The sequence below is a fragment of the Eriocheir sinensis genome, chromosome 6, assembly GCF_024679095.1.
Source record: "Eriocheir sinensis breed Jianghai 21 chromosome 6, ASM2467909v1, whole genome shotgun sequence".
Lineage (NCBI taxonomy): Eukaryota > Metazoa > Arthropoda > Malacostraca > Decapoda > Varunidae > Eriocheir > Eriocheir sinensis.
The window spans coordinates 26,968,045-26,995,290 of record NC_066514.1 but is presented as its reverse complement, the minus strand read 5'-3'; the positions used below and the strand labels follow the sequence as shown (position 1 = coordinate 26,995,290).

Here is a 27,246-nt window from a genome sequence, read left to right as displayed (position 1 = left end):
TGGCGTGTCTTGTTTATTGTTACCGGTGTGAAATGTTATGAAGGAAAGGGTAAAGGTGAAGTTTGGGGCGTACGTCAGAGCTGAGCGTTGCCTCGGTGCTCATCTCCGTCTCATGGACCCTAGCGTCTATGGTGGCGAAGAATCCTTTACCCCGGGAGTGAAGGAAAATAATGATATAATCAGCTGCATCCTCGACAAAGGGCAAAGGCAGCGACAGACAATGTTATATACGCGGTGCTTCACAAGTCTGCTGATAAACTTTATTTCATATCAATTAAAAATACAATACCAAGACAATTTTACCTCGCATCTTACATCTCCTTACTGTCCAGATAGAAAGGAATCCCTCATGTTGAATTGATCTTGCCTGGAAACTCTTGCCATAAACTGAACCAATGCATGTCAGATCATTATCACAACAACATCCTGGAAAACCACAAGCTAGCTACACGACGAAGAATCATTAAAAAATACGTAACAGTCGAAATCAAAAGACATCTGGATTTGTGATGGGAATGGACGAAAAATAATCGGCTCGTAACAATCGATTCTAAGTGTACGAAGGCACGGGTCACCCACACCGCTCCTAACACGCTTGTCTCATCCACACGCCTGCCAGGGAACTCTTATAGGTTGGTTTTACAAGACACTCTGTCATCTCACATCAGCTCTTTCTAAAGGCCAAAGAGGGGATCAATCGGGGTCTAATGAGTGTTTCTTTAGGTTCATGGTACAGAAGAAGGGTCAGACTACCACCAGGGTCATAAAACTACTCCTGGAAATGCCCACAACTCCTACGAAAGCCTTGTCAGCTATTTCTAGAGGTCAAAGAGGGGATCAATCGGGGTTTAATGAGTGTTTCTTTAGGTTCCTGGTACAGAAGAAGGGTCAGACTACCACCAGGGTCATACAACTACTCCTGGAAACGCCCACAACTCCTACGAAAGCCTTGTCAAATATGTGTTCTTGGGCGGCGAAATGTCTCGTAATACGACTCATAGTATGATTTGTACGTTCCACGGCGTTGCACTCACACGCTGGTATTCAAAGCCTTAACTGTTTGGATCTTAACACTCACACCTGACTACACAAGAAACATTGCAGGGTTTAATCTGCGCCATTCATCTCTTACAGTAAGCAAAATTGAGTCAACTTCTTATCATGCTCTCCCGTTGCGTCCATCCCAGCAAGACCCTCTTCAGAGTTTCCACAACCCACATCATCTCTTCCCTCGTCATTTGATCAGGTTCTTTACGTGTCCATCCTCATTTTCTTCGCCTCGTCCTTCTCTTCCTTTTCCTCACTCTTCTTCTCGTTCACTCCCTGGTCTCCGGCTCCTCCCTTCTGCTGCCCTTCAGGAGGATTCTCGCGTCTCTCATTCTTGCTTGTAGGGAGATTTTTCCGCTCCTCTCCTCGCCCTCTTCCATCTCCTTTCCCAGTGCCTTCTGCGTCCTCCTTCACCGCCGCCAGCCGCTCCCTCAGGAACTTGAAGATGCTGCTGAAGCTCGCCCAGGACGTCTGCTCATGGACGGTCACGCCTGCGGCAAATGAATTGAATTAAGAATGGTTAGCGTGGCAGCGGCGGAGTTTACTTGAGTTGCCCCTGGAAACTCGGAGACAGAAAATGAGGTGCAAGATTAATTTCTCTTATGCAAATCCGAGTCTGTCTGGCTGAGGGATTATTATTATTATTATAGTCAGAGAGAGAGAGAGAGAGAGAGACCCCAACGTAACTACAAGAGTCCTCGGTGTGGGTCAACAGAGAGGTCGTAAGGTCGTGGGCAACCCTCTTCCTTCACCCCCACCCCCAGATGCCCCCTAACCCCCAACACTTCCCAAAAGAAACCCTCACTCCGTCCCCACTACACCCCTCACCCTCTCCCCCCCCTTCCCCGCTACCCCTAACCACTCTCTCGCCCAGCGCTCCCACCCCCTTTCCCCCTTCCTCGCAACCTCTGCCAGCCCCCCAGCACGTCTTCCTCGCCCATTACCACTACAATGGCAGTGTTTTGAGTCCAAGTCCACAGCACATTATAAAACCATCTCCCTGCCCATAGGAGGCAGTGCAAGTGAGCTCCCCAAGCAGAGTCACTCCCTCAAGAGGTCGGGAACAGCACTCGTCCGCTTGGCCAAACATCCTCTGTTGTCCCAGCTTATTATTCTCCCTCCGTTCCTCTCCTCTTCCTCTTCCCCCTTCTCCTTCTTCTCCTCCTCCTCCTCCTCCTCCTTCTTCTTCTCCTTCCCCTCCTCTTTTCCCAATCCTTTTTCCATCGTCTTTTCATTCTTTTTCGTCTTTTTCCTTCTCCTTTTCTCCTCATTCTCCTGTTTCTCTCTCAATTCTTCTTCTTCTTCTTCTTCTTCTTTTTCTCCAGCTTCTTCCCAAATTCTTCTTCTTCGTCTTCTAAGTTAGTTTTTCTCTTTTCTCATTCTTCTTTTTTTCGTCGTCTTTTCATACTTGCTCTCCTCCTCCTCCCGCACCGCCCCCGCCGCCCCTGCGCCTCCACCCTCACTATCAACACCAGGACGGCCGTGATCACCACTTCAGACCGACTTTCACTGCCTGCCAACCCGTCTCTGTCCCGCCGAACCCACCGAGAAAGGGAGGCCTCAACACTTCCCCGTCTCTATCTCTATCTATCTAACTATCTATCTATCTCTCTAACTAACCCCTTGACTGCGGATTTCCTACCAGAAGACATCACCAAGCTACAGGAATGGGACAAAAAGTGGCTGCTACAATTCACTGAGGAAAAATGTAAAGTCATACACCTAGGGAGGGGATACCCAGCATACCAATACCACATGGGAAACACTCCACTATCTACCACAGAGGCAGAGGAAGACCTGGGACTATATGTTACCAGGCTACCAGTGAACTATATTCGTTCTCCCTAGAAACGCGATCGAATGTTTCAAAATACTTAATGATTTTACGAATATAGACAAATCCAAATAATTTATGATCGACGACGCGTTTCGAACAAGAAATAACGACAAACAAAATTAAAATGTAAACAAGTATATGCACACTTCCGAAATTCCGAAATTGACCTCTCTCTCTCTCTTTCGGCCACCTCTTTTGATTCTTTTTTTTTTTTAGGAGCAGCGAGTAGCAGGCTTTTTTATTATTTTTTCCTTTTTGTGTGCCCTTGATCTGTCTCCTTTGTTGTAATAAAAAAGAAAAAATTCGTCACCAACGTTGTAGCGCGAGTATGGAATAAACTCCCGCCTTCAGTGGTCCAGTGCAGACGGACTTGCTGACCATTAGGGAATTCGTTCTGCCGTGGTATCACTTAGTTTTAAAGACAAACCACCTAGTCTGAACCATAGGGTCTGTGTGGTCTGAATATCTATGTAAACGTGTATTCACTGTCCACATACATCTCCCTTACCCTGAGAGAGAGAGAGAGAGAGAGAGAGAGAGAGAGAGAGAGAGAGAGAGAGAGGAGGGGGGACACATAAAGAAGGAAAACAGAGGAAATGAGAGAGAGAGAGAGAGAGAGAGAGAGAGAGAGAGAGAGAGAGAGAGAGAGAGAGAAGGGCTCATAAAGAAGGAAAACAGAGGAAATCAAAGAGAGGAGAGGCGAATGGACAGACGAAAAGGGAAAAAGACCCACCCCCACCCCCACCCCAACATGCATACGAACACACAGAAAACAAACACACTTCACATAAACCACAGACCAATCACCCCGACAACTACTTGACTGTTATGTTGTGTTAGAGAAAGTCAGAGAACAAAAAATGGGGACAAACCACCAGAACTGTGCCATGGAGATCCAAAGAGCCAGAGCCAGGAGCGAGCCACAGGGCCACACGAGCCGCGACGAGAGGGCCAGTAATTAGACAGTGAGGTGAGGGGGGGCGTCGGGGGTGGGGCGGCGGGGGCGGGGTAATCCTCTCTGCTGATCTGTTAATCCCTAATAGTGTGACCGCTCGTGTCTGCTCGCACCACGCCTGGGCAAACTGATAGTGACGGAGGAGGAGGAAGAGGAGGAGGAGGAGGAGGAAAAGAGGAAGAGGAAGAAGAGGAAGAAGAGGAAGAGGAAAAGAGGAAGAGGAGGAGGAGGATGTCTGGGTGTGGAGAGTATAGTTTTGATATCTTAATTCCTCTTGGTTTGTTTAGCGCGAGGTTTGAAAGGACATGATTAGCCTCAACAACGATGTATGTAATCAAAGTTGCAATGGTCTCTCTCTCTCTCTCTCTCTCTCTCTCTCTCTCTCTCTCTCTCTCTCTCTCTCTCTCTCTCTCTCTCTCTCTCTCTCGAAACAAGTGTATAAATAGATATATCATTAGCAACACAACACAAAACAACACAGCGCAATACAACACGACATCACGCAAAACAACACAGCGCAATACAACACGACATCACGCAACGCAGCACAGCGCAACACAAAACAACGCAGCGCAATACAACGCAACACAACGCAACACAGCGCAACACAAAACAACGGGCATCTCATAACCCTGGAAATCTCATCCCTTAAGCATTCACAAAACACTTGCTTGCGGCCAGGAAAGGCGAGAAACCCCGCAACACAATACACTTGGAAGAACTTAATATTTATTGCCACTAATTGCGTGTGTGTGTGTGTGTGGGGGGGGGGTGCGCTTGTGTTAACCAGTCCCATATATACATTAAAAGGATAACTTCCACGCTGCTGCCTGAAAGCGACTCCAAGGGCCGCGTTCATAGTCGTTTTGTTTGTTTTGATCGTTACCAATGGCGGGGATCGACGCTATAGTTTTCCACGTGAAACGGCCTATGGGGTAGAGGCGGCTGCAGAGAAAGCGAGAGGTGTTGAGAGTGCGTGGCAAGGTGCGGGGCTATATTTTAAGACACCATCGCTTCTCACATCAACTATTTCTAAAGGTCAAAGAGGAGATCAATCTGGTTTTCATGAGTGTTTTTTTAAGGTTCATGGCACAGAGGAAGGGTCAAACTACCACCAGGGTCATAAAACTACCCCTGGAAAGGCTTACAGCTATTACGAAAGCCATGTCAAATATGTGAACTTGGGCGACGAAATGTTTTGAAATACGACACTAACCCCACAGCCGCCACTACCCCATCGGCCAGTTTTACGTGGAAATACTATTGCGGCGATCATTGGTACCGATCAAAATGACTGAAAGCGGCCCATGAACACGAAATACTTGGATTTGTTACAGGCGTGACGGCAAGCGACTGACTAATCAATCTCAAATAGGGTTCGGAAACCTAAGACGATGTAGTCACTGTGAGAGCGTCATGAACCTTTCTTGGGAAAATAAAAGACTAACGGCCATATTTTAAAGCATTTCTGCGCCCAAGAACACGTAATGTACTAGTCTTTCGTGGGAGTTTAGGGCATTTCCAGGGGTACTTTTATGACCCTGGTGGTAGTCTGAGCCTTCTTCTGTACCGTGAACCTGAAAGAACACTCATTAGAAACCGATTAACCTCCTTTTTGGCATTTGGAAATAGTTGGTATGAGGGCTGGGAGCATTTGACAATACCAACCTGACCCTCTCAGAGTCTACGAACCAAAGCCACGGAAACGTGAGGTTACTGGGTGATATTTTAGTTCAGGTCAACGCGACAGACCGAGACATTTCTAACAGTGTCGCTGCAACTGTATTCAACATTAAGAGAAAGGACAAGAGAGCGGTAAAGACAGCACGAAAGGAAATGAGACGAAGATTAAACCCATTTCCAGGTGGCTATCGGACGCCTCTCAACTGCACATGACATTCGACAGGGAAAGCACTGGGCACCTGGTACATCTGAGACACGCACGAACGTACGAACTTGAAACCACGTAACCGGTATGCGAAAAGAGCGAATGTGTGCAGATAGATAGATAGACAGATAGACAAATAGATAGATAAACAGATAGATAACCCAGACAGAGCGGAGGAGGTGAAACACAGGCTGCAGGTCACTCGCAAGGTAATTTAACTCTTTCATAAATTCATTTTTCCGAAAGCATTTACGAATAGCCAACCATTTCGTTTTCACCTCTCTCTCTCTCTCACACCATGGTCCCACATATAGTCATAATTCCTCCCCGTGAAACACAAGCGGGAACACGATATATCTGCCGCTTTATTCTGGCGGGGGCGAGCGGTTCAGTCCACGCCAACAGAGTCCACGGCGGAGGTTGGTTGAGTTCCCCCCCCTCACCCCCCACACATACACACGCACACACACATACACTATATAGGCAGAGGTTTCTTTCTCTAGAGTCCGGGTCGATGGGTGGTCTTCAGGACAGCATGTGGGTAGTTTTAAGCCACTCGGCGGTGACTGAAAAATCCCAGGTGGTAGCGGCGGATTCGAACCCCGTCGTCCACCACGCGGTGAATGTAGGGCGCGCACGTTAACCACTCAGCCACCACCTCCTCGTATGTGTGTGTGTGTGTGTGTGTGGATGGTAAGAGATCAAAAGACACGCCACAGGAAGGGAAGAAGGGGGCGGCGGCAGGAACCCTTTAACCGCCCTCATGTAAAACTGCACCAAGACAAAAGTACAGACGCCATCTCCGGTCGGGTGTCGTGGCTGGCCGATCCTTAACTGCGGCAGCTTCCTTCCTCTACCTCCCTCCCTTCCCTCCCTCCTCTGCACTATTCTTCGCCTCGTTTAAGGCTGCGATGGGGTTAGGCTGCAGTGTCTGGCGGGGCTTGGTATTGTCAGATGCTCCCACCCCTCACACACACTATTTCCAGCGGCCAAAAAATGAGGTTAATCGAGTTCTAATGAGTGTTCCTTTAGGTTCACGGTACAGAAGAAGACTCAGACTACCACCAGGGTCATAAAAGTACCCCTGGAAAGGCCCTAAACTCCCACGAAAGACTAGTATATTACGTGTTCTTGGGCGCAGAGATGTTTAAAAATATGGCCCTGAACACGCGAACACGAGACTCAAATGCACTGTCGAGAAGGGAGATGGCGATGGAATGAATGTCGGGCCTTGAAGAGCGCCCACAGGAAGGGAGGTGGAGGAACGCTAGGTGGAGGAGGAGGTGGGAGAAGTGGATGAGGAGGTAGAGGAGAGGAAGGAGGAGGAACACGAATAAAAAAAAGATGAAAAAGATGTGATCATAATTTTCGTTCTGTTTCTTCTTATTATTTTTTTCTTCCTCCTCCTATTTCTCCTTTTTTTCTCCCTTTCTTCCTTTTCCTCCTCTTCCTCTACCCTCTCCCTCCCTCAATCGTCTTCATCTTCTTCTATCTCCCTTTCTTTCCCTCTTCCTTTTCCTCCTCTTCCTCTACCCTCTCCCTTCTTCCATCGTCTTCATCTTCTTCTATCTCCCTTTTCCTCCTCTTCCTCTACCCTCTCCCTCCCTCAATTGTCTTCATCTTCTTCTATCTCCCTTTCTCCCCTTCTTCCTTTTCCTCCTCTTCCTCTACCCTCTCCCTTCTTCCATCGTCTTCATCTTCTTCTATCTCTCTTTCCTTCTTCCTTTTCCTCCTCTTCCTCTACCCTCTCCCTCCCCTCATTATCATCCTTCCTCCCTTCCTTCGTCGGCCCATATTTCCAGGGACAATATAATTCTTTTGACGGGGAGAGTTTGGAATTCGTTTCGGATATAATCACGAATCTTCCCGTCCACCCATTACAACCTGCAGTGGGGAGACGGGAAGAGAGGGAGGGGGAGAGGGAGGGAGACGGGCGGAAAGGAAAACAACTGCAGGGGAGAGAGAAGATGGACGGGGGGGGGGAGATATGTATGGGAGAGAAGGAGTGATGGATGGAAAAGGGAAAAGGGAAAAGGTTAAGGAAGGAAAGGAGAAGGGAAAAGGGCATAGGAGGAAGAAATGGAGGGAAAGGAAGAAGAGAGGCAGAGAGAGAGAAAACCGGAGGAGGAAAAACAGGGAAGGAAGGAGAGAAAAGTGAGAGAAAAGCGAGAGATTGCGAAGGAAAAGGTTAAGGAAGGAAAGGGGAGGAAACCGGAGGGGGAAAAACTGGGAAGGAGGAAGGGAGGCAGGGAGGGAGGGAGCGAGGGAAGGAGCCAGCAAAGAAGGAAGAGGGGGACAGCGAAGGAAGGAGGAGGAGGAGGAGGAGGAGGCGAGGGAACTGCAGGGGAAACTTAACTGAACTAATTTTTGTTGGCATAAGTTTTCCTCCCTAACATATGAGAGAGAGAGAGAGAGAGAGAGAGAGAGAGAGAGAGAGAGAGAGAGAGAGAGAGAGAGAGAGAGAGAGAGAGAGAGGGGGTGGGTGGGAGGAGGGGAAAGAGACGCGAGCATAACCACACACACACACACACACACACACACACACACACACACACACGAAGGAAACCACGACAAAAAACGAACATAAAAGACAAAAGAACAGAATATACTAATACCAATATACTAATACCAGCACCCACCTACGAGCACCCACCTACGAGCACCCACCTAGCGAACAGAGGCTCCGGCGATGGACAGAAGTGAGGCTTGAGAAGAACGCGGGTTGAAAAGGAGGGAAAAACACTATTGACAGAAAGAATTGAAGATTGAAAAGAGAAAGAGCGTTGAGGCAGAAGAAGAAGAAACGTATTTAAGTAAGAACGGGGGAACGGAAGGAGGTTAGAAGAACGACTCTCAGTAAGAAGGAAGAGAAGAAGAAATGTTTTAAAGGAGTAAGAAGGAAGAGAAGAAGAAACGTTTTAAATGAGTAAGAAGGGAAAGAATAAGAAACGTTTTAAAGGAGATAGAAGGAAAAGAAGAAGAAACGTTGTAAATAAGAACGAGGGAACGGAAGGTTAGAAGAACGAATCCCACCAGTAAGAAGGAAGAGAAACAGACTCGAAATAAGAACAGACAAGAACGTGGAGTCGAAAGGAGGCGCAGAGGCAAACGAGAGCAGCTATATCCTGAGTAGTTTAAATACCTAGTCAGAGGAGCAATTTCCCCGCGGGTGGAGGAGGGCAGATGGGCGGGGAGTGGCCGCGCCCGGATGGAACAAAGGATGCATTAGGCCAGATTACGGCAATAAGCGTGGATTTCCTGCCCCCTTGACTGCGTGGTGAGGGCCCTTCGCCTTTTGTTGTCCTCCTTCCACCTCCTCAACACACACACACACACACACACACACGATCTTCCTTTTTTTTATATCGACATCGCAAGCTAATACTCTCCCTACGTTTGTAAGCCTTGCGCGGTTTCAGCTGACGACCGCTAAATGTTTATTGCTTATTTTTCGGGCAGAGTTTACCCCCGCCCATGAGAAGAGCCCGGTACGCCTATATGGATCTATGTAATTATCCTGAAATCTCATCACAGCCACAAAAACCTTCACCATTTGGGATATTTTATTTTTTGACGAAGACGAGGGGGTGGGGGGGGCGCGGGAAGGGAAGGGAGGGAAAAAAAATACGTGTGAGGCGCTTCCTTCACGCCCGTCACGCCTCTGCGCCATTTGCCAGCACTTAACCGCCCATTAACAATCGTCATCTGCCACAAAGCCGGCCGCCACAACTGCCATTTTTCCTTCCACCGCGCCGGGCTGGACGTCACTGGCTGCCTCTCTCACCACCAGGCTCAATTTATTTCCTGGCTAAATCCCATCGCCTCCTTGTTACTGCCAGCCCCCTCCTCCTCCTCCTCCTCCTCCTCTTCGTTCTTTTCCGTTCTTGTCCTCTTCCTCCTCTTTGTCCCCATCCTCGTTCCTCCCTGTCCCTCTTCCTCTCCTCCTCCTTCTCTTCATTTTCCTTATCCTCCTCCTCCTCCTCTGTTACTCGAGTCCATACCTGCCTCTTTGACGTCCCAATGAACAAACCTACCGTCTCTAATTTCTATGATACGTTTCCTTGTTAAATTGTCAACAAATTAAGTTTCCTCCTCCCCATCTTTTTCCATTAACCCCCGGCCCTCCTCCTTCCTCCCTCCCTCCTGCCCGGCTAAACACATCATCTGTCTCGCTTAATGAACGGCGCCTGAGTTTGCAGAAATCCGCCTCCCCCTCGCAAGGTCCTTAGCGGCGTGATAGCCTTACTTTCGGGTGAGCTGCTCAGAGTCAAGCGGAACCCATAGTAAAGGGGAAAGGTGAGGCGGGGATGGGAGGATGTGAGTTTTGCTTGTTACCTCCGCAGAGCTTGACGTTTCTGAGCCAGGTGTGGGGATGATATTATGGGCCATATTGCTAAACATTTTGGCGCTCAAGTTCACATATTTGACAAGGTTTCATAGGACTTGTGGGCATTTCCAGGGGTAGTTTTATGACCCTGAGTCTGACCCTTCTTCTGTACCATGAACCTAAAAAAACACTAATTAGAACCTGACTGATCCCCTTTCTGATCTTTAGAGAGACAGCTGATGTGACCAGTGAAAGTGTCTTAAAATATCAAGCTAAGTATACCATGGGACAGACGGGACACTGCATACCTCAGTCCCTATAAAGACAGGGAGGAACACTTTACCATCATTTAAATTTTATGATATTTTTACTTTTTGATATCCACAGCTGGACGGATCACCCATGGATGAGCTGTACAATTTGGAGAAAAAAATAAATAAAATAAAATAATAATAATAATAATAATAATAATAATAATAATAATAATAATAATAATAATAATAATAATAATAATAATAAAAATAGGCCACACCAACAACTACACCATGGGGGAAAATTACAATAATGTTATTTGTCTCCCATCCTGAACATTTATAACAATATTGAGACAACTGTCGAACAATTGAGATCACTTCCTTGTACGTGACAGCCAGACTTCCACGTCATATTGGTGAAGCTGTACAGTACAAGAGGCTCTACTCAAGCTCAACCTCCGCTGTTCATTTTACTACTCCCAAACAACCTGAATCATCCGTTCTTCCCCCCTCTCCTTCCTCTCCCGGGGGGCAGGAGGCTCAGAGCAGCAAGTAGGTTTGGCGCTTGACTCACGACAGAGTGGTTCAGCCCCAAGTCACGGTGGCTACTCAGTGAGACAAGTAAGCACCTGGCAGGGCTATATGGTCTTGGCTGCCTAGCTCAGGGGATTCTTTAATCACCTGAGTCCATGGTAAATATTGCCTTTTTATGGACATCTACAATGAAGGATTGAGAAGATATGGACCTAAGACTTAACTCAGGCCCAATAACAAAGCTAAAAGAGTGGTTCAGCAACAGGTGTCAGGTCAGGAGGCCCTTGGAAAAAGGAGGAAGAGACCTTGTCGGGTCCTGAAATGAATATTAATTGGCAAGGAAATACATGGAGATGAGAAATTATGAAAAGAGAGAAAGTATAGGAATAGGATACCTATTTTAACTAAATGCAAAGACAAACCCAGATTATTCTCCTTATTTGTGAACAGCAAAATGACCAGACTGTTTCTTAAGCCCAAGGGGAGGGGATGCAAGTAAGATGAAGACATATGAGAATCCACGAAGGAAAGATTAGAACCGTTTTCACAACAGAACAAAATTTTACCAAGTCAAGTACAAACTGGTAACCTATAAACATGAGGTAATCGTTGATCAAGGGAGTTGTTGAGGTTGATGAAGAGCCTTAAAGTATGAGGACCTGATGAGAGTGTTGAATGGATTTAGAAAGAATGTGCAGAGCAACTGGTTGGACTAGTCTGTGATGGTGTACAAAGATCACTAGATGACACAGAGGTGCAAGAAGCCTGGAAGAGCAAACATAATATACCTATCTATAAAAGCAACAATGAGGAAGACCCACTTAACCCAGTAGCAGTGAGGGGCCAAATTTGTGGCTTTACCCAAATTTGTGGCTTTGCCTTGTAGGAGGGACAAATTTGTGGCTTTACCTTGTAGCAGCGACGGGACAAATTTGTGGCTTTACCTTGTAGCAGCGAGGGGACAAATTTGTGGCTTTACCTTGTAGCAGCGACGGGACAAATTTGTGGCTTTACCTTGTAGCAGCGACGGGCCAAATTTGTGGCTTTACCTTGTAGCAGCGAGGGGCCAAATTTGTGGCTTTACCTTGTGGCAGTGACGGGCCAAATTTGTGCCATGATATATAAACCCCCCAAAATAGATGATACATAATCTGATCACAAATGCTTTGATATATATTATGAAATGGTTTGTGTGAGGGGTGATTTTTTCTCATTTTTCTCGCTTGGAGGGACCATTAAGAAACATGATCCCCGCTGCAACCGGGTTAACTACAAGCCAGCATCATTAACAAGAGTGATATATAATACCTCTATAAAAGCAACAATGAGGAAGACCCACTTAACTACAAGCCGGCATCATTAACAAGAGTGATATGTGAGCTATGTGAAACAATCATAAAGAACAGATACACTCAGTTTCTGGAGAAAAATTTAATATAAGAATGACAGTTTAGATTCAGTTAGACATCATCATATGTTTCAAATTTACTGAGTTTCAGGAGAGGTGTGAATACTTTGCAAGAGAGAGAAGGACAAGTTGACTGCATCTATCTAGGTCTTAAGCCTTTGATAGAGTGACACACATGAGACTCCTTTGGAAACTGAAAACGTATGGGGGAGTGCCGGGGAAGTTGCTGAAGTGGATAGAGAGCTGCTTGACAGAAAGATGGATGAAGGCGGCCATAAGACACCATCATGGAGGCCTGTAACAGCTGGAGTGCCACAAGGTTCAATTATGGCACCAATTATGTTCCTGGTGTACAGCAGTGACATGCCAGACAGGTTGACAAGCAAATGTGTTTGCAGATAATGCAATACTCATAGTCAATTAATGGCACCAGGTGTTGTAAAGAGCTTCAAAAGGATCTGGATGAACTGCATAAATAAAGTTAAGTGTGGAAAATGGGGTTTAATGCTAAGAAATTCCAGGTTTCAAATATAAGGAACTGATCTACTCAGGAGAGATCTGTTCATCCCAACAACCTTCCCAGTTTCCACCCAGGCCCTCGGGACGTGACGTGGACTCCCTGGCATGAAGCTTGAGGCCCAGAGTCCTTGGCCATGTCTCAAGGCATTACATACACTGCCAAACAAGACTTTGTAATGTTAGAAATTACTTTCCTCTTCTGCATTTTAAGAACAAACAGTTGAGTGCACCACTTTGGGCTTTCCAGTCCTAATGATTCCATGAGGAACTGAGATCAATCTTTACTGAACTACAGCTGAAGAGCACCCACTCCCAGCAGTGACACACAACACTTTCCCTTACCTGCAGACACACGGGTGATGTCCCCCGGATGTGTTTTGACGGGTGTGTCCAGGGGCTCCGGGCTGCACACCCAATTTTTGGACACCTGATTGGAGGGGACTGGGTCATTAGGATATTAGTATTAGATAAATTTTCTACTGTAATAATAATATTCCTTCACAAGCAACTGACTGCCTACATCTCCTGAAGATAATAACCTAAGGCCAAAAGATGCCAAGAGAACACTGGAGCTCAGTCACCTGTGCCAGAGGACAGCGCCTCAGTGCATGGAACAGAGACAACAACTTAAGGAGAGAATAATGCCACAGCTGCTGATGACTTCAACAGAGCATGCATCCTCAATGGCCCACTACCCTATTGTAATGGTAATAGTAATAAAAGACAAAGTAATAGATAATGGCTAAACAGACACCTGTCCAAATGGGCACAAGCCACTCCTGGGGAGGTATATACAGGTGCTGCAGGCCTCAATGACCCTCCAGTGTCTGCCCTCTCTGTCTCCTCTGTTAAGGACAAATTCTCTAACTTTCCACAACAAACACACACACACAAGACACACACATGACACACTATTCCTTAAAAAAAAAAAAATTGTAAAGCTTCTTCATTTAACCCGTCCGCTGCGATTGAAACGAATTTGGCTTTCCCTGGTAGCCTGGTAACATATACTCCCAAATCTTTCTCTGCCTCTGTGGTGGATAGTGGAGTGTTTCCCATGTGGTATTGGTGTGCTGGATATCCCTTCACTGGTAGCCTGGTCACATACACTCCCATGTCTTTCTCTGCCTCTGTGGTGGATAGTGGAGTGTTTCCCATGTGGTATTGGTATGCTGGATATCCCTTCACTGGTAGCCTGGTAACATATACTCCCAGGTCCTTCTCTGCCTCTGTGGTGGATAGTGGAGTGTTTCCCATGTGGTATTGGTGTGCTGGATATCCCTTCACTGGTAGCCTGGTAACATATACTCCCAAGTCTTCCTCTGCCTCTGTGGTGGATAGTGGAGTGTTTCCCATGTGGTATTGGTGTGCTGGATATCCCTTCACTGGTAGCCTGGTAACATATACTCCCAGGTCTTTCTCTGCCTCTGTGGTGGATAGTGGAGTGTTTCCCATGTGGTATTGGTGTGCTGGATATCCCTTCACTGGTAGCCTGGTAACATATACTCCCTGGTCTTTCTCTGCCTCTGTGGTGGATAGTGGAGTGTTTCCCATGTGGTATTGGTGTGCTGGATATCCCTTCACTGGTAGCCTGATAACATATACTCCCATGTCTTTCTCTGCCTCTGTGGTGGATAGTGGAGTGTTTCCCATGTGGTATTGGTGTGCTGGATATCCCTTCACTGGTAGCCTGATAACATATACTCCCATGTCTTTCTCTGCCTCTGTGGTGGATAGTGGAGTGTTTCCCATGTGGTATTGGTGTGCTGGATATCCCTTCACTGGTAGCCTGGTAACATATACTCCCATGTCTTTCTCTGCCTCTGTGGTGGATAGTGGAGTGTTTCCCATGTGGTATTGGTGTGCTGGATATCCCTTCACTGGTAGCCTGGTAACATAGCGAACCATGTCTTTCTCTGCCTCTGTGGTGGATAGTGGAGTGTTTCCCATGTGGTATTGGTGTGCTGGATATCCCTTCACTGGTAGCCTGGTAACATACACTCCCAGGTCTTTCTCTGCCTCTGTGGTGGATAGTGGAGTGTTTCCCATGTGGTATTGGTGCTGGATATCCCTTCACTGGTAGCCTGGTAACATATACTCCCAGGTCTTTCTCTGCCTCTGTGGTGGATAGTGGAGTGTTTCCCATGTGGTATTGGTGTGCTGGATATCCCTTCACTGGTAGCCTGGTAACATATACTCCCATGTCTCTCTGCCTCTGTGGTGGATAGTGGAGTGTTTCCCATGTGGTATTGGTGTGCTGGATATCCCTTCACTGGTAGCCTGGTAACATATACTCCCAGGTCTTTCTCTGCCTCTGTGGTGGATAGTGGAGTGTTTCCCATGTGGTATTGGTGTGCTGGATATCCCTTCACTGGTAGCCTGGTAACATATACTCCCAGGTCCTTCTCTGCCTCTGTGGTAGATAGTGGAGTGTTTCCCATGTGGTATTGGTGTGCTGGATATCCCTTCACTGGTAGCCTGGTAACATACACTCCCATGTCTTTCTCTGCCTCTGTAGTGGATAGTGGAGTGTTTCCCATGTGGTATTGGTGTGCTGGATATCCCTTCACTGGTAGCCTGGTAACATATACTCCCAGGTCTTCCTCTGCCTCTGTGGTGGATAGTGGAGTGTTTCCCATGTGGTATTGGTGTGCTGGATATCCCCTCCCAAGGTGCAAGACTACATTTTTCTTCACTGAATTGTAGCAGCCACTTTTTGATCCATTCCTGTAGCTTGGTGATGTCTTCTTGTAGGAAATCCGCAGTCAAGGGGTTAATGTCCCTTATGGGATTGGGTGGGTTGATGGAGATGACGTCATTCCTTGCCGTGGATTGCCTGCCATGGCTAACAAGACCCACATGCCCGGGAAAAAATTAGCCTCGTGGTTCTCATCTGGAGAGGAGACCAGATATGTTTCCAAGTTAGTTAGGACCTATTTCGTGAAGGGAGTGAGAAGGCAATTAGTTACCCTCCTCAATGAGAGTAAAAGACACCAATTACTGTTAGTGCTTTGGGATGATCTTTGACACTGCCTGAGTATTTACCTTCACGAGGCCTTTGAAGGGGCCTGCCTCATGCAGGTAATGGACGGAGTCAGTGAGGGCCACGGCAAAGACTCTCTTCCTGAATTCTTCCTTCACTTGTGTGAACTACAGGGGAGAAAATAAAATAATAAGTCAGACTACATCAGTCTTGGTCAACTGACCTAATATCGAGATGACACAGTTTACTTCATGTACTGGATTTCAAATAATAAGATTTCTTTAAAACAAGCACATTACAACTGAATGATTATGGTTTAAATGATCTTTTTGTTACTGTCTGTTTTCCACAACTACTGATTTTCTATTATAATGAAAACCTTTTTAATATAGCAAAAGACTTCCCACAAAAATTAATAACTTAATAATTCACTGGACCTTCCCCTTGAATGACAGACAACTTCCTGGACACCTTGCTCAAGGAAAACACAACACAACCAATTCAACACAACACAATGGGAACGTTTGGCTCACCAGGGAGGTCACCACACACCCTCCGTAGCTGTGGGCGACGATGGCCACGTGTCTTGCCTTGGCATTGTGGATGTAATGGTTCCACACGTGATGGGCATGAGACTCGGGGTTTTGACTGCCCTGTTAAGGAGACAGAATACAATTAAATGACAAATGAAGGATAAATTTGAAGATGTCTGAAACTGACCTAGGGCGCCTTTCTATCATTTTGTTTGTTTTGATCGTTACCAATGGCGACGATCGGCCTATGGGGTAGTGGCGGCTGTGGGGTTAGCCTAGCCCCGCACCTTGCCACACACTCTCAACACCTCTCGTATCCTCTTCAGTCGCCACTACCCCATCGGCTAGTTTCACGTGGAAAACTATAGCGTCAATCAGCGCCATTGGTAACGCTCAAAACAAACAAAACGACTGTGAAACCAGCGGCCCGTAGACTGGAACATTTCCTAACAGCACGTTGTCTGTGCTTGCCGTGGTCCCCTGTTGGCTCCATGAAAATGAGTCGTAAATGAGCAGCAGACTGAACAAGGCTGTAAATAGCATACAAAGGACATGAACACAGTTGGCAATTTATGATTTAATTCAGGTTTTCTTATTTTCTATTTTAACATGTCTTATAAAAATGTAATAGTTGCATGAGAGACATGAGCTATTGTAAAACTAAACTAATAACCTACACTCTACCACTTTCAACAAGCATCTTGAGGTTTTATGCTTTTCTTATAACATTCTCTCAACACTTGACTTACTTTCTATGTATGAACACACAAGACTCATCCCACAAAAGGGCAACTCTTTCCCATTACAGTGTCAAAAGGTATCTCTGAGGTACCTTGATCCTGCCCTTGCCAGGCCGAGAGTTGTCGTTGGTGTTGGTGACCACGATGCCATAACCCTCTTTCTGGGCCTCCTTGATGAAGGGAATCTGTGTCCCAGACTTCAGTGAATCATTGATGATCAACCTGAAAGAAATACACTGACTGTAATGTACAAGAAAATATGACAATATTCACTGGAGTTAAGCCTTTCCATCCGGGACGCAGATGTCAGAGTCACCGTATGAAAAGGGTCAAGAGGAAATGGAAGAGAATTAACCCTCTTTTAAACCTCTCAATCCTCCTCTATATTCCTCTTAATCCTCTTAAAGGTTTAGAAGAGGATTAAGAGGAAATGGAAGAGAATTAACCCTCTTTTAAACCTCTCAATCCTCCTCTATATTCCTCTTAATCCTCTTAAGAGATTTAGAAGAGGATTAAGAGGAAATGGAAGAGGATTAAGAGGTTTAGAAGAGGATTAAGAGGAAATGGAAGAGGATTAAGAGGTTTAGAAGAGGATTAAGAGGAAATGGAAGAGGATTAAGAGGAAATGGAAGAGGATTAAGAGGTTTAGAAGAGGATTAAGAGGAAATGGAAGAGGATTAAGAGGTTCAGAAGAGGATTAAGAGGAAATGGAAGAGGATTAAGTGGTTTAGAAGAGGATTAAGAGGAAATGAAAGAGGATTAAGAGGTTTAGAAGAGGATTAAGAGGAAATGGAAGAGGATTAAGAGGAAATGGAAGAGGATTAAGAGGTTTAGAAGAGGATTAAGAGGAAATGGAAGAGGATTAAGAGGTTTAGAAGAGGATTAAGAGGAAATGGAAGAGGATTAAGAGGTTTAGAAGAGGATTAAGAGGTTTAGAAGAGGATTAAGAGGTTTAGAAGAGGATTAAGAGGAAATGGAAGAGGATTAAGAGATCCAGGAGGGACGTCGGTTCGAATCCTGGCCGGTACACAGCTGGGATTTTTCAGTCACTGCCGAGTGGCCCAAGACTACCCACATGCTGCCCTGAAGACCACCCATCAACCCGGACTCTAGATAATCTTTCTAAGGAGAGGCTTAAAGATGAGCTCTGGGGGGCAGTATGAGCCAATGCAAGATGGCGCCACTATAAAAAACACTCGCCTGCGCCACAACGGACTGGGCCGACCATCAGGACCCACCAGTGAAGGAAGCCTGATGGCACAATAGGGTACGACGTAAAAAAAAAAAATACCCACCTTCGGCTCCACTGGCCCGCCCTCACAACTCCGCTGCCGTGGATCAAGACTAAGAGCTTGTCAGGGTTGCTCAGAGCGTCATCAGAGAGGAAGATAAAGGTGCCTTCCTCCTCCCCCTGAGAGTTGTAGGGCACAGGAGCTTTCTTGAGCTGACACTCTGACTCCAGGAGTTTGTACACTTCTGTTGTCACAACCTGCAGAGGGAGTGGAGGCAATTAATAGGAAAAAATGAGAATTGTCTTGCATTAAACCAGTCTTGATTTCCTCTTTCTGTTGGTTTATATAATGGGACATGTTTTTTGACTCCTTTCTCATATGCCAAAATATCATACTATTCCTGCACCTTGTTTGTTCTTTTTAACTTTTCCCAGTCCAGTTTTTCATAATGTTTCTTGAGATTTTCTATGTCCAATTTCCTGTAGTTTCTCCTTTCTATGATATGTCTTCCTCAGTGTCTTCCTCATTGGCTTCCAACTCTATTATTACATGATTGCTTTTTCCAGTGGGACACATTTCAATTCATTTAACAGGTGCACTCCCTTCATCAGTACCAGGGACAGTCTTGCTGGTTCGCCATCACTCCTGTATCTTGCTTTCTCAGTCACCCATTGCATCATTAAGTTTTCCATAGTCATTTGTGTGTGTGTGTGTGTGTGTGTGTGTGTGTGTGTTTACCTAGTTGTGACATACAGGAAAATAGCTACGCTCACGCTGTCCTGTATCCATATCCTCTCTTATCCAACTTTTCCTTAAAATCATGAACGTTTCTTGCACAAACCACCTCCTCCTCCAGTCCATTCCACAGCGCAATGCTTCTGTTTGGGAAGCTAAACTTTGTCACATCTCGCCTACACGTGGTCGCCCTCAACTTCTTTCCATGTCCTCTTGTGTGTATGTGTGTGTGTGTGTGTGTGTGTATATTATCTATTTAGTCATGTCAATATTTACAGATATATTAGAGTATTTCTACATCTATCTCTCACCTCTCCTAGTGCCTCGTAATGCATCTGGTTATAGGCCAGGTCCCCTTCCCTGGCCACAAACTGGAACCCTTCTCCCGTCTTCACATTCTGAATCTTGCCGTCTGTAAAATATCCTCAATCACTGGTTATATCCTCTCATTTTGTTTCATTCCTCTCCCAGATTTTCATCCTTCAATTTTGACTTTTGCTAACACTTATTTTCCTATTACGTACCTTTAGAAAATTCATATCCAAAACCCAGAAGTGTGTTAGGGAATTCTTCTTCCACCTCCTTTTTCTTGTTCTTAAAGAAGACAGCCATTGTTCACACCACTCCTGCAAGGGAGAGAACTTATGTTTTCATGTCCAAGTCTGTTACCTATGAAATGGATCACCCAAAGATTAATACTTCATGCACCTAAATAGCAAAAATATTCTTCTTAGTTGTTCTGAATATGGGAAAATCTTATGAAAAATAATTGTTTAACCCGGTAGCAGCGGGGATCATGTTTCTTAATGGTCCCTCTAAGCGAGAAAAATGAGAAAAAAATCATCACTTGCACAAACCATTTCATAATATATATCAAAGCATTTGTGATCAGTTTATGTATCTTCTTTTGGGGGGTTTATATCATGGCACAAATTTGGCCCGTCGCTGCTACACGGTAAAGACACAAATTTGGCCCGTCACTGCTACACGGTAAAGACACAAATTTGGCCCGTCGCTGCTACACGGTAAAGACACAAATTTGGCCCGTCACTGCTACACGGTAAAGACACAAATTTGGCCCGTCGCTGCTACACAGTAAAGCCACAAATTTGGCCCGTCACTGCTACACGGTAAAGACACAAATTTGGCCCGTCACTGCTACACGGTAAAGACACAAATTTGGCCCGTCGCTGCTACACGATAAAGACACAAATTTGGCCCGTCGCTGCTACACGATAAAGACACAAATCTGGCCCGTCGCTCCTACACGGTAAAGCCACAAATTTGGCCCGTCAATGCTACCAGGTTAAGGTTTTGAATTTCAAGAGTAATGTGGTTCTGACACTACTGAAGAAAATGATGGCGATTCCTCTACCCCTAGCCAACTGTAACAACATCCAGGGTGACATACAGTACCTTTCCCAGGGTGCCTGTGAAAATGAGCAACTCTGAAGGCTTACAGATTCATAGTATGGGAGCCTAATTAACATCACCAAGCTACAGGAATGGAACAAAAAGTGGCTGCTACAATTCAGTGAAGAAAAACGATAAGTCCTGCACCTTGGGAGGGGATATCCAGCACGCCAATACCACATGGGAAACACTCCACCTTGTTATTTGCCCTTGAACACATCTTCTGTATGTATGTTTCTGTGCACTGGTTTGAGCTGGAAGGGTGAAAATGTTGACAGTGTTTGTGTATGCTATCTCCTGTTGGGTGTTCTTCTGGTGCTTCTTGGTGTGTGTCAGTGTTCTGTCACGGAGCGCAGCGGTGGCGTTGGTTAGTGGCGGCTGCGGTGGGTTCATGGTGTAGGTGGCCTGAAGGTGAGGTAGCTGTGCAGCCTGTAATTACCATGAGGGCTTTGTTCTGCATGGTTTGTGAGGTGTTTCAGCAAGGTTAGGAGCTCATGTGGGACAGGCATAATCCATCACTGAGCTTTATATGTTGTTCGTACACTTGTGGTATTGGTTTCTTTGTTGTGTCCAAATGTTGCGCGGGTAAGTGATTTGAGGGTGATTAGTCTGGATATTATTGTTTTTTTTATGTTGTTTGAATGACATCCATGTGTCGTATGTGACATCAAAAAATTTGGGTATACAGTCATACCTCAGTTTACGAGCTCAATTTGTTCCAGAATTTTGCTTGCAAACTAAAAAACTCGTAAAATGAGAACCCATTCCAAATGTTTTCCGCTCTGAGCACTTTCGTCTTGCGGCAAACAAAGGGAACCCACGCTCGTGTCTTTAACTTGCACAACGGGTTGCTCGTACACCAAGACACCACACATAAATCAAGGCAATTTTAGTGATGTTTTTTGCTCATGAATCAAAACCCTCATAAAGTCAGGCACTCATAAACCAAGGTATTACTGTAAATGTATGTTGTTTACGGTGAGGCGTGGGATGTGTCTGTGATCTGTATTCAGTTAGTGACGGGGGTGACTGGATTTTGTCAGGGCTAGTCATAGAATCATCAACCTAAATACCGACAAAACATAAATCCTGCTGTAGTATTAAGGCACATACATACTAGCAACATGGTCATACTGAGTTGTGTTCAGAACCACTGTTATCTTTAATTTGCGGCAATAACAACCACACTTCTGCAAGCACCATGACATTGCTGGCTTTGGGCAGGACGCTCCCATCCTTTTGCTTTCAGGGAAAATAAATAATGAGCTTCTAAAATGTGAGGAATATATTAACCATTATTACAACCATCAAATAAACACTACTCATATAGTTTATAGTACACCATAATAAGCAAGTAAGATGGACATAAAACTATGCTTTGACAGAAACAAACACACCATGAAAAATTGGTATATTATGACTTCCTGGACTTGGCATCGAAGGGAGGGTGAGGCGACGCGCTCCCTGCATGTGTCCCCACTGACTGATTGATTATATGAGTGTGCATATATATATTCACACACATGCAGTATATAAAATTGCATCTCTGAAGGCCCCATTTCTTACATACAAGGTGGGGTCAAACAATAGCTATATGGCTGTTTTCACAAGCATTCTAAGCAAAAATGTCTAACAGGTGGGAGCCAGTCACAAGCCTTTCCTTCATGTTACAGAAACCCTTAAGAGCATTCCTTGCATGTCAATTAATGGCTTGCAGTGAACTGACCACCTGGGACCCTTCCAATGTAACTCTTGGGGTGCCAGTCAACTTTCGGTTCATCGGACACGTTTGGCCTGTTTTTGTAATGTCACCAAGTCTATCAACCACAATGATGTATTTTCTGAGGGCATTTCAGTGATGGAGCAATATAAGAACTGGTAACGACACATTCCCACTCTGATGGCTGTTTGTCATCCCTGGGTGAGGTGCTTACGTCACTTTGCACATAGTTTTATTTCTTCAAAAATCGCCTTTAACAAGTACCGACAACGGTCTCGCCTCAGCTGCAATGCTTGATGCCACTATGTAAAATGAGGATAACCAGACACAATCACGGTGTTCAGTAATTCAACCTTTACCTCCTATTTTTTTCCTGCACTACAGTCCCTATAAACTCCATGATTCTAAATTTGGGTAACTTTCATTTAATTTATTAATGCCAAACAAAACAGATAATATTTTTCATACAATGGAGTTATAAGATCCCAGTACATAGTATGATATCTAATGAAACTTGGACCACTACTTTTAATGTTTATATTTGATGAGGCAAACACTGTACAAAACAATCATGGAAATGGAGATTGAATGTACATGTGTGTGTGTGTGTGTGTGTGTGTGTGTGTGTGTGTGTGTGTGAGCATAGTTGGAACGTTCAGAATTTTAAAACTTATGTTCTATCTTCATCTTTGCTGCCATCCAATCTTATCAGACAATCACAGACATTCTTTGTGTGTGTGTGTGTGTGTGTGTGTGTGTGTGTGTGTGTGTGTGTGTGTGTGTGTTCGTGTGTCTATATAATTTTGATGTTACATATAGATATATATATATGACTATCATTCTAATTCTAAAATACCCCATACTCTCACACTCTCACTCTCTCTCTCTCTCTCTCTCTCTCTCTCTCTCTCTCTCTCTCTCTCTCAGTTAGTCATTCTTCTTGTCTTGCTTAGTTCCTTCTGAAGAGCTGTCAGCCTTTTTTCCTGAGAATGGGCATGCTGGTCCTCCATTGCTCACTGCTGTTCCATTTGATGCTGGGCAGGCAGCTTCCTTCCCATCTTTCTCTTTCCCTTCCTGGCCCGTCACCTTCTTCCAGGGGTTCCAAAAAGTGAGGAACATAGGCTGCAGGAAGCGATGCCAGATGAAGAGCAGCACTGGCACCACAATGCAGGGGATGCACACCATCTTGTCACTACTCAAGCAACCCAAATGAAGAGGAAATTCAAGCAAGTCTGTGGTGGCTTGGGTCTGGGTTAAGATTTCTTTGAGCTTCTTGCGCGTAGAATGACAAAACCCTTCCGTCAATGATTCCCAAGATGCACAGTTTGGATTGGTTTGCAAGACGCCGCTTTGCAGTTCAGTCTGCTGGAAAGAAGTGGCAAAGGTCAATGAAACTTCAATTGATACTGCTGCTTGTGTATTTACTCAAACAATACAACACATTGAAAACTTAATTCCTGAGTAGAAAATTAGATTCTCAAAGATTACTGACAAAAGATACTGGCTTCAAGTACTTTAATGCACAAATGTAAACATATGAAGGGAAAGGTAAAATTGGGGGCATATGCCGTAACAGCGCATGGCCTCGGTGCTCATCTCCGTAACATTGGCCCTTGAGCCTGTGGTGGGAGGGAGCCCATTACCCCGGAACACAAGGCCAGTGTGACATCCAGGTTACCTTCCCCAGGTACCCATTTATCGACCAGCCCGAGAGGGAGGATGAACAGCTGGGTGAGCTGCACGCCGACTGCCCAGGCCGGGATTCGAACCCAGGCCCATGGAGTAGAAGCCAGGCATGCTGACCACTAGACCACAGAGGCGTATAAAAACATGTGAGGAAATCTGAATAGTACACACACACACACACACACACACACGTATGCACTCACACATGCATGGAAACAAGCACGCTCTCTCTCACACACACACACACACTCCATAGTGCAGTGGTTAGCATGCTTGCCTCACAACTGAGAGGTTCCACACATGGCTGGGCAGTTTCCTTTAATCTGTGCCCCTTGTCCACCCAGCAGTGAACACTTAGACTCAGGTGTTCACAGCATGGAACAATAATTCAGAATGGATACTGCCAATAGTACAGTAAACCCTCAGTGCAATGGACCCGCTTTTAATGTATTTCGAATATAACGGACAAGGTCAGAGGGTCAGAAATCCACGGGGACCAACTGAGAATAGTTTTTGAATAAATCATGCCCGGAAACTACAATGGCGTCTGCTAGCACCTGACCCTCCTCCCTCTGTCTGATCTCCCGTCCTTTGGTTACTGTGGCTTTTTCAGTCCACCTGATGAAATATTTTCCTCCTTGTGGTTCCCATTCAAATAAAGAATGTATTTACTCCACAAAAACGTCTTATGCATCAATCCAGGACGTAAATGTAATGGAAAATAGCCAAGTGTTTGTGAGTGTTGGTACTGACACACACACACACACACACACACACACACACACACACACACACACACACACACACACACATTCATGGAGGCAAAATTAGAGGCGCGTAGCAACTCTCCATATTTACGAAACAATTAATGTTTTTCTGTCTGGGTTAAGTACGAGTCAGAGACGGGTGTAAGTCTGAAATAACATACAAACTATACAATATATAATGCTTAGGTTAGTTTTAAATGCAATATCAGACACTTTAGAAATTCCCCAATGTTTTGTGAGAGGTTTAGGTGCAAGGCCCCAATGGAGGGTGATGTAAGGAGTTCCCGCAGCCCTTCCTATGCTTCTCCTCCCTCCCTTGAGTAATAATTGTCTGCTAACTTGATATATGAGCCAAAAATGATATACAGGAAATAATTAATGAAGTTTTGTGAGTGGTTCTGGTACGAGGCCCAATGGAGGGTGACTTAAGGAGTTCTCACAGCCCTTCCCAATGCTTCTCCTCCCTCCCTTGAGTAATAATTGTCTGCAAACTTGATATATGAGCCAAAAATAATATACAGGAAGTAATTAATGAAGTTTTGTGAGTGGTTTTGATACGAGGCCCCAATGGAGGGTGACTTAAGGAGTTCTCACAGCCCTTCCCAAAGCTTCACCTCCCTCCCTTGAGTAATATCAGTCTGCAAACTTAATATATGAGCCAAAAATAATAAAGAAATAATTAATAATGTTTTGTGAGTGGTTCTGATACGAGGCCCCAATGGAGGGTGACATAAGGAGTTCTCACAGCCCTTCCCAATGCTTCTCCTCCCTCCCTTGAGTAATATCAGTCTGCTAACTTACTATATGAGCCAAAAATAATAAAGAAATAATTAATAATGTTTTGTGAGTGGTTCTGATACGAGGCCCCAATGGAGGGTGACATAAGGAGTTCTCACAGCCCTTCCCAATGCTTCTCCTCCCTCCCTTGAGTAATATCAGTCTGCTAACTTACTATATGAGCCAAAAATAATAAAGAAATAATTAGTAATGTTTTGTGAGTGGTTCTGATACGAGGCCCCAATGGAGGGTGACATAAGGAGTTCTCACAGTCCTTCCCAAAGCTTCTCCTCCCTCCCTTGAGTAATATCAGTCTGCAAACTTAATATATGAGCCAAAAATAATAAAGAAATAATTAATAATGTTTTGTGAGTGGTTCTGATACGAGGCCCCAATGGAGGGTGACATAAGGAGTTCTCACAGCCCTTCCCAATGCTTCTCCTCCCTCCCTTAAGTAATATCAGTCTGCATGCACGTCCAGGGTGGTTCTAGAGCTTAATTAATTCCTCCAGAGTTAAATTAATGGACAAAAAGTCACTCACGTCACGTCTCGGCCAGTGTTGTTGTGACTGTCCCTCCTGCAGTGTTGCCACCTCGTCCTTCCTTCCCTCCGCCTCAACCTTGACCAATGTTACCAGATTCTCGTACTCAGCTTCCTATTTTTACTGATTTCTGACGCCAAAATTGTCTCCTGGGCCCCAATAACGAGATTCATTCATAGTTATCGTTAAAATAGTTAATTCCTGATGCTTCTTGGCAATAGTTATGCGTTAGAAGCCGGTAAATACTATGCTCTGGGTACGATAATTTGGCAACGGTAACCTTGACCCAGAACTTATAGCGATGACCTTATATAGAAGTGAACCTATATATAGCAATGAATTGTAAGTTCATATTGCTATATCTTGAGTTCATTGGTGTAAGTTCATTGCTGTAAGTTCATATATTGCTTTAAGTTCATTGCTGTAAGTTCATATATTGCAGTAAGCTCATTGCTGTAAGTTCATATATTGCTGTAAGTTCATTGCTGTAAGTTCATATATTGCAGTAAGTTCATTGCTGTAAGTTCATATATTGCTTTAAGTTCATTGCTGTAAGTTCATATATTGCTTTAAGTTCATTGCTGTAAGTTCATATATTGCTTTAAGCTCATTGCTGTAAGTTCAATTAATATTGCTATAAGTTGTTGTAAGTTCATTGCTGTTAATTCACTAATTGCTATAAGTGAATCATTGCAATAAGTTCACTGATATATAAGTTCATCGCTGTATTGTTATAATTAAGTTAATATATGAATGTACAGCAATGAACTTAATTATAACAATGAACTTAAAGTACAGCGATGAATTTATATATCAATGAACTTATAGCAATGATTCACTTATAGCAATTAATGAATTTACAGCAATGAACTTAATTACAGCAATGGATAAATTAAGTTACGTACAGCAATGAACTTATAGCAATGATTCACTTATAGCAATTATCTTTCAGCAATATGAACTTACAGCAATGAACTTATAGGGTACAGCAATGAACTTATAGCAATGAACTTATAACAATGAATTTACAGCAATGAACTTATAACAATGAACTTAAAGTACAGCAATGAACTTAATTACAGCAATGGATAAATTAAGTTACAGCAATGAACTTATAGCAATGAACTTACAGCAATTATCTTTCAGCAATATGAACTTACAGCAATGAACTTAAGGTACAGCAATATGAACTTATAGCAATGAACTTACAGCAATGAGCTTATAGCAATATGAACTTACAGCAATGAACTTATAGGGTACAGCAATGAACTTATAGGGTACAGCAATGAACTTATAGGGTACAGCAATGAACTTATAGCAATGAACTTACAGCAATTATCTTTCAGCAA

At 44.6% G+C, this 27,246-nt stretch overlaps 1 protein-coding gene across 1 annotated transcript; it reads right to left on the bottom strand.

The window, feature by feature from the left end:
• LOC126991091 (cotranscriptional regulator FAM172A homolog) lies at positions 1 to 25,976 on the bottom strand. Its single transcript, XM_050849794.1, has 9 exons — positions 25,898 to 25,976; positions 19,517 to 19,618; positions 19,304 to 19,404; positions 18,321 to 18,514; positions 17,118 to 17,247; positions 16,286 to 16,405; positions 15,815 to 15,919; positions 13,112 to 13,196; positions 1 to 1,538 (listed from the first exon to the last, which is right to left on the bottom strand). The coding sequence occupies exons 2-9, from the start codon at positions 19,602 to 19,604 to the stop codon at positions 1,252 to 1,254; spliced, it is 1,110 nt and encodes a 369-aa protein (XP_050705751.1). The 5' UTR covers positions 19,605 to 19,618; positions 25,898 to 25,976; the 3' UTR covers positions 1 to 1,251.
• Between the last annotated feature and the right edge of the window lie 1,270 nt (positions 25,977 to 27,246).